This window comes from Xenopus laevis, chromosome 9_10S (genome assembly GCF_017654675.1).
Source record: "Xenopus laevis strain J_2021 chromosome 9_10S, Xenopus_laevis_v10.1, whole genome shotgun sequence".
In the NCBI taxonomy this organism is placed as follows: domain Eukaryota; kingdom Metazoa; phylum Chordata; class Amphibia; order Anura; family Pipidae; genus Xenopus; species Xenopus laevis.
This window is the reverse complement of record NC_054388.1, coordinates 114504922-114513233: the sequence shown is the minus strand read 5'-3', so window position 1 is coordinate 114513233 and position 8312 is coordinate 114504922. Positions and strand designations below refer to the sequence as shown.

The window sequence follows — 8312 nt, the reverse complement described above, 5'->3', positions numbered from 1 at the left end:
GAGGAGATCAGTTTATTGGTTTGGGGGATATTTCTCACCCATTACTCACCCAGTGGATCATTCTCAGCAATATCAGAATCCCATATTTAGCAAGAGGATGTTTAGAGACAATGATTCCTCTAAACTCTGAATTGTACAACTATAGGAACATTATTGTATAATATTGTGTAATAGTGGAGATATTTCTATATCATTCCTGCTGCCCAACAGTTGTTAAATGACAAACATGATTAGGCCCTGGTTCTCCCTGCTATAATGACAGGTAGGTAGTTATCTAAAAGTTCATCTCAATACATTTTTAGTAGGTTATAACCGGACCCATTTCTAAACAGTTTTCACTTGTATGGGTTTAAAGGAGACCTACTAATTGACTAAGTTAAGCCCAGTCTCAAAATGTTGGGCCAAGTTCAAATGAATTATTGCTGAAAAGGCAGAATGTGGACTTTACACATTTACAGAAGCCACATGTTAAGTGCAGGGGAGAGTGGGGATATTGTGTTGCTGATGAAAACTAACTGTTTCCTATTGGCCGTGAGATGAACGTGGGTTGGTAACAAATGGTCAGCACAGAGCCAGGTGAGTAATTCTGGCACCAAATACTACTTGCCCTAGTGCCCCCAGTCTGACTGCTCTCCATGTGCCCCAGCACCCTTCAATAGCAACCAGGCCTGGGATGAGACACTGACACAGGAGACACATGTACAAGTCTGATGGGGATATTAGTACATATTATAGTGTCTCCTATTAGTACATATTATAGTGTCTCCTATTAGTACATATTATAGTGTCTCCTATTAGTACATATCATAGTGTCTCCTATTAGTACATATTACAGTGTCTCCTATTAGTACATATTATAGTGTCTCCTATTAGTACATATCATAGTGTCTCCTATTAGTACATATCATAGTGTCTCCTATTAGTACATATCATAGTGTCTCCTATTAGTACATATTACAGTGTCTCCTATTAGTACATATTATAGTGTCTCCTATTAGTACATATTACAGTGTCTCCTATTAGTACATATTACAGTGTCTCCTATTAGTACATATTATAGTGTCTCCTATTAGTACATATTACAGTGTCTCCTATTAGTACATATTATAGTGTCTCCTATTAGTACATATCATAGTGTCTCCTATTAGTACATATCATAGTGTCTCCTATTAGTACATATCATAGTGTCTCCTATTAGTACATATTATAGTGTCTCCTATTAGTACATATTATAGTGTCTCCTATTAGTACATATTATAGTGTCTCCTATTAGTACATATTACAGTGTCTCCTATTAGTACATATTACAGTGTCTCCTATTAGTACATATTATAGTGTCTCCTATTAGTACATATTATAGTGTCTCCTATTAGTACATATTACAGTGTCTCCTATTAGTACATATTACAGTGTCTCCTATTAGTACATATTACAGTGTCTCCTATTAGTACATATTATAGTGTCTCCTATTAGTACATATTATAGTGTCTCCTATTAGTACATATTATAGTGTCTCCCCTAAGCAGAGACACAGTGTTGGACTGGCCCAGTGTTGGATGCCAGCAGCCCTCCTGCTCTATCAGGTCTATTTCATGGGAAACAGTAGATTCCTGTTCTCTTCCTAGAACAGAAGACAAATGTTTTACATTCATACTGGACTTTCTCAAACATGAAAGAGTCTCTGAATAAAGAATGAGGGTTTGTGTAAGTTGTAATGAGACTGGGTTTATTGGGCTTTGTGTCCCTTCTGACCAGCCACATCCTAATTCCCTGCCCCTTCTCCCTGAGCCCATGATGGGGGAACAACACGTGATGATCAGTCTCTAGAATGGAACCAATAACTGAACCCAATCCACTCACTGACCCCTCCCTGAGTGCTGCAGCCAAACTCCCCCAGCAAAGTCTCCCCTGTACTGTGTTACTCGCCTGGGTCTGCGACCCCCACACTCCCTCCCCTCTCTCACTCACCTGCCCATATTATACCCGGGGGCTCCCTTATTTCTGGGGGAACAGCGGGAAATTGATCCCCAACAAATGTCAGGGAGAGAAATGAAGCGGAGCCTTTCCGGGGAGCTGCTCTGGGCAATATATGCAGCAGCCAATAGAACGAGAATCAGCCGCACAGACACGCCCACTTACTGGGACCCCCGATCCCATACAAACTGGGGCCCATTTCTACTCAGAGCCAATAGAAATATGATCCCAATATTCAGCCTCGGGAAACAGGCACCTCTGCGCTACAGGTTAGAGACTAGGGACAGAGTGAAGGGGCGGGGAAATAAGAATCAGCCAATAGAAAGGAAGTAATACACAGAGAAGTGACCAATCGGGCACAGGAGATATGAATATAAGGAGAACGTCGCAGAACAAAGCTGAATATATTGTTTCAATTGTGTATCGGTGCCAGTTAGATTTTAGAATGACCGAGGCCGCTCCTAAGAAGTGATGTGGCCCCGGGGCCCCGCACATTGCACCTAAGGCTCTTTTCAGAACCAGCACCTCCTCCAGCTAAAGAGCCGATACCTGTGACAACTGATCAGTTCCACGTTCTATCGCCCCATGACAATCACTTCCCGACTCTAGTCCCATAAAATCTCCTCTGTCATTTACACCCGCCCCTAGAAACTCACAGTAGCGAGGCTTCGGCTTCCGCGGTTATTGTCTCCCTAAAAGAAGGGAAATTGCTGGATCCGCACGAGCGCAGTAACTTCAATCTGCTCGGTTTCATCACCCTGTCAATTCCCGAAACCACCACTAGGTGTCGCCCTATCACATTGTATCCACTCACACCGCGATACAACATTTCTATTTCCCGCGTGCGTCAATGCGAAGTGTTACTGGATCGGATTAGGCAGAGCACGTGAGCATATTCGCCTGTAGGAACCCGCCAACTGATACATTTCCCCCACTGGAGCATATCTAGCCATTACCGGCATTTCTCTCTCAATAGTGTGTAACGTGTATTTAGATTAGCCAATGGGAGAAAAGTATTTACACGGTATTCAGTAAAGTCTGGTGGATTTGCTGTGGGAAAGCAAGGGGCGTGTTTATAGTCAGCCAATCAATGTGAGCTCGTTGTTATAAAAACCAGGGTTGCCGGCTAACTTGCATTCTTCTTCGCCGTGTGTTATTTGTCTGTTGCTGAAGTGGTTGCTCCTCGCAATGGCTCGTACCAAGCAGACCGCCCGTAAATCCACCGGAGGGAAGGCTCCCCGCAAGCAGCTGGCCACCAAGGCAGCCAGGAAGAGCGCTCCGGCCACAGGCGGAGTCAAGAAACCTCACCGTTACCGGCCCGGCACAGTCGCTCTCCGCGAGATCCGCCGCTACCAGAAATCCACCGAGCTGCTCATCCGCAAACTGCCTTTCCAGCGCCTGGTCCGGGAGATCGCTCAGGACTTCAAGACCGACCTGCGCTTCCAGAGCTCGGCCGTCATGGCTCTGCAGGAGGCCAGCGAGGCTTATCTGGTCGGTTTGTTTGAGGACACCAACCTGTGCGCCATCCACGCCAAGAGGGTCACCATCATGCCCAAGGACATCCAGCTGGCCCGCAGGATCCGGGGCGAGAGGGCTTAGTCCCAGCAGCACAACACAAAGGCTCTTTTCAGAGCCACCAAATCCCCACTCAAAGAAGCTGAATATCTTCTCCACGTGGCGCTTTGTCATGGACAGGTTTTTTTCTTCTAATACTTTTACTGGTGTCCCGCCACATTTCCAATTTTACTTTCCTGCTGAAGGGAAACTCCCCAGGGCGCAAAACCAAGCGTTCTATAGATTTTATCCTAAATCCTCCAGTTTATTTTTGCTGCTCAGTCTTTTCATTTAATCACAAATATGGAAATTTTACTGTTCCCCTGGTATAATAATAATGCACCGGGAATGGATTGGAAATAACACTTCAGAAAGCAGGTTACATGTGTCGTTCCTCACTGTCCTTGGGACAATCCCCACGTGCCCCGAGACAACGGTGACTGACTCCGCCCCTGTGTGGCTGCAGGGTCACCAAGCCGGTGTCATTCACTTGAAAAACGAACCCCTGCATTTCTTTTTTTTTTCATTCCGTTATTTTGGCGGACCAACGGAAAACTGTTACCCTAGATTAAATCAGCCAATGACTGACAAGTATTTCCAGGACTGAAACTGATTGGATTAGTTCAAGTGACGTATGTCCATAGTGAACCAATGACAAAGGAGAACAGGCTGAAATCAAGGGCAGGCAGTTATAACGGTGTAAAATCGCCTATGGTCAACAGTAAAATAACTATAGAAAGTGAGCCGGGCATCACTTAATGTGCTATTGATGGGCAATATTTCGTATTACATGGCGGGAGGGCAGCAGAATGGGCCAGACACAGAATTTTTCGTTGGCTGTTGTAAAGCGGGAACCTCCAAAAAGCGTCGCGACCAACTCCTTTTAAATTTAGCGCATTTACGTGTCACGGGACTGAGCCGCTGCTGATATTGTGCGTAGGGAGAGGCCCCTTTAGAGGAGACATTTTGTGTATGAAATAAAAACGTAGCGGTGCCTTATGTACTCATTTAGATATAGAAGAATGGTGCTTGGCGGAGACTTCTAGGATCCACGAAAAATAGCCTAATGTTGTAGGCAATTGTGAGTTATACATGGTGCGGCTTTTACACGGTGCTAAACATGAATATTCTCTTTCAAAATAGCCCCTCCATCGGAGCTCCCGAGAGGTGTTGTTTGTTCCAGGTCTGCGTGTCAAATGAGGGGTGGGCGTGTCCTAACGGTCCAGCCAGAAGCCCAGTAGGGGGGGGGGACAGCCAATCACAGCCCTGCAGTCAAACACAAGCACAGACAGGCTTCAGGTCCTGCTAGCTGCTGATTGGTTCTTGTCCTACAGTGCAGTGAGCCGAGAGTAGCGCCTGGGATTTCAGGGAGAAGGAAGTGGGAGAGAAATGAAGTTTTAGGGTTTTTACAGAAATTGATCCGTTGACGCATTAAAGGAAGTGTCAGTAACGTTCCTTATCCCCTTCACCTGCTTCAGTCTACAGTAAATATATCAGTGTACATACATATTAAACTGGAGAGAATGGCTACGATGCAGATAAAGCAGTAACAGCTCTGAGTGAGTGGGTGGGTGGCTCTGAAAAAAGAAGAATTCCTACCATACTTACCGTAATTCTCTTTTCCTGGCCACTCTCCATATTAGCATTACTTACGGGGGATTCCCCGTCCCCGCCCCCTGACCAGATAGTCCCTCCCTCCTAAGCCTTTAAAAGGTACCCCTGGAGCACACTCACCTTGTCTAATAAAAAGCATCTGTACTCACAAAAAGGGGTGGGAAATGCTAATATGGAGAGTGGCCAGGAAAAGAGAATTACGGTAAGTATGGTAGGAATTCTTCTTTTTCCTGGCCACTCCATATTAGCATTACATACGGATGTATATAGCCATGTCCCTTAAGCAAGGGGTGGGTAAAAAAAAATGAGAAGTAAAATTTCCACTAATATGCAAGGGTTTTATTGAGTCGTAAAGGCCAAGTGAGCTCCAGTAGCAAAGGAATGATTGCTCGAGGAGGACATATCCAGCCTGTAATGTTTCACAAAGGTTCGTGCCGAAGCCCAGGAGGCCACCTCACAGATGTGTGGGGTAGGAACATCTGCCAATGCTGCCCAGGATGTTGACACAGCCTTAGTAGAGTGGGCTCTTAAACCCTCCGGAGCTAGCTTGCCCTGTATTTCATAGGCCTTGGAAATACACAAGGAAATCCATCTACTGATGGTAGAAGAGGCAGCGGCCTGCCCCCTTCTACTCCCAGCTGGAATAACAAAAAGAGTATCTGACTTTCTGAAGGCAGCCGAAACTTCCAGATAACGTCTTAGGCAGATGACTGGGTCTATCTTCCTTAATTCCTCTGAGTTTTCCAAGTTCTCCGGAAAAATGGGAAGAGTCACCTCTTTTCTCAGATGAAATGTGGAGACTACCTTCGGCAAGAAGGATCTTGTAGGTTTTAAAGAAACCCTGTCATGAAAAAAGGAGATATGTCCTTGGGCACAAGAGAGGGCTTGCAACTCTCCTATTCTGCAAGCTGAGGCGATGGCCAGCAGGAATAGAGTCTTAAGAGTGAGTAGCCATGTAGATATTGATTCCAAGAGATCAAACGGTGTTGTTGATAGAGATTTTAGGACTAAAGGAAGACTCCATGCCGGAGGAGATTTGGTGACAGGAGGTCGTATCTTTAAGACTGCCTTGAAAAATCTTTGTACTGTCGGGTCTGCAGACCAAGTGGATCCAGATAGAGCTGACAGAGCTGAGGCATGCACCCTAAGGGTCCTATATTGTAGGCCCTTGTCCAGACCTGACTGTAGGAATCCTAAGACTTGAGGAAGGGAGATGTTATCCGAGATATATTCACTGTGTGAGCGCCAGAGCATAAATCTTTCCCATATCCTGTAGTATGTGCGAGATGTTGAAGACTTCCTTGCTTTGAGTAAGGTGTCTACCACCTCCCTGGGGAGGCCTAGTGTGGCCAATCTCTTGCGCTCAACCTCCAAGCCTGTAGGGATAGGGCTGCTGGGTTCGGATGCAGAATAGGGCCCTGGCTGAGCAAGTCCTTCCTCATTGGTAGTGGCCAAGGAGGAGTTGTTGACAACTTTAGGAGCAGGGGATACCAAGGCCTGCGTGGCCAGTTTGGTGCAATCAGAATCAGATCTCCTCTCTCCTGAATGAGCTTTTGAAGAACTCTCAGTATTAGAGGGAATGGAGGAAATGCATACGCCAGCTTGAAGGACCATGTCTGCAGTAGAGCATCTGATCCTACTGCTGTCTGGCAATATCTCCCATTGAGGTGAGAGGCTAGGAGGTCGCACTCTGGTAGACCCCAATTTCCCACTATGCTCTGAAAAACCTCTCTGTTCAATGCCCATTCGTGGCTTGAGATGCTGTTTCGGCTCAGGAAGTCTGCCTCCTGATTCCTTACCCCTGGGAGGTGTTCCGCCGTCAGAGCAGACAAGTTGCTCTCTGCCCACTGGATTATAGGCTGAACCTCCTGAAAAAGAGATTTGCTCCTTGTTCCTCCCTGCTTCTTGATATAGGCCACCGCACTTGTATTGTCCGTGAGGATCTTCACTGATGATCCCTTTAGGACTCTGGCGAAAGAGAATAGAGCTAGTTTTGCCGCTCGTATCTCTAAGATATTCGAGGGGACATTGGTTTGAAGAGACGGCCAAAGCCCCTGTGCCCATTCTGGTCCCAACCGGGCTCCCCAACCCCGGGACGATGCGTCCGTAGTCAGAATCTTCCATTGAGGTTGTGACAGTTGAAACCCTCTCGCTAGGTTTCTTTCCGAAGTCCACCAGTGTAGGGAATTCTTGAATGATTGGGAGAGGTAAATCCATTGCTCCCAGTCCTTCTGTTCCCTGTTCCATTGCTCTAGAAATAAGGCCTGGGCTGGACGCATGTGCCACCTTGCCCATCTTGTGACTGGTATGGTAGAAGTCATGGATCCCAACAAAGACATTAGATCCCTGGCCGACAACCTGTCCTTCGAAAGAGTCTCTGAGGCTAAGTTGACCAGACTCGAGATCTTTTGGGGAGGAAGTGAGACTAAATCCTCCAATGTGTTGAACCAGGCTCCTAGATAGACCAGGGACTGGGATGGGACTAGTTGGCTCTTCTCCCAATTTATAATCCATCCGTGGGATCTCAGATAGGAAAGGACTCGATCTCTGTCCTTGATCAGAGTTTTCTCCTCTTTGGCTGATATTAGGATATCGTCCAGGTAGTGCCAGATCGATATTCCCTCCAATCTTAGTTGGGCAATGAGGGTGACCAGAATCTTGGAAAAAACTCTCGGGGCCGTGGACAGGCCGAACGGAAGGCATCTGAACTGGAAATGTCTTCCCCCAATGGCAAAGCGAAGGAAGCACTGATGGGAACTTGCAATGGGAATATGCAGGTAGGCATCTCTCAGATCGATGGAGAGGAGCCAGTCTCCTGGAAGGACCGCTGAAATGATGGAAAAGATGGATTCCATCTTGAACTTCTGGATCCTCAAGTATCTGTTTACTACCTTGAGGTCTAGAATAGGCCTCCATCCTCCAGATATCTTCCTTACTAGGAACAGTGTTGAATAATATCCCTTGTTCCTTTGTTCCTGTGGGACTGGTAATATGGCATGCTCCCTTAAAAGCCACTGCAGATAGTGGTCTATGGCTCTTCTTTTTTCCCCCTCTTTTGGAAATGTTGAAGTTACAAACTGATTCCCCGTAGGAACCCTGAGGAATTCGAGACGGTATCCTCTCGACAGGATATCCAACACCCATTGGTCTGTGATGGAAGATCGCCATTG

At 46.3% G+C, this 8312-nt stretch overlaps 3 protein-coding genes across 24 annotated transcripts in view; 2 read left to right on the top strand and 1 right to left on the bottom strand.

The window, feature by feature from the left end:
• The window catches only part of LOC108704314 (oocyte zinc finger protein XlCOF7.1-like), a 224937-nt gene that overhangs the window by 117682 nt on the left and 98943 nt on the right, over nucleotides 1-8312 (bottom strand). The window lies entirely within an intron of this gene.
• XB5772961.L (Gastrula zinc finger protein XlCGF53.1 L homeolog) overlaps nucleotides 1-8312 on the top strand; it is a 579535-nt gene that overhangs the window by 559571 nt on the left and 11652 nt on the right. The window lies entirely within an intron of this gene.
• Nucleotides 3091-3611, top strand: LOC108704296 (histone H3). Its single transcript, XM_041579063.1, has one exon. The coding sequence runs from the start codon at nucleotides 3163-3165 to the stop codon at nucleotides 3571-3573; it is 411 nt and encodes a 136-aa protein (XP_041434997.1). The 5' UTR covers nucleotides 3091-3162; the 3' UTR covers nucleotides 3574-3611.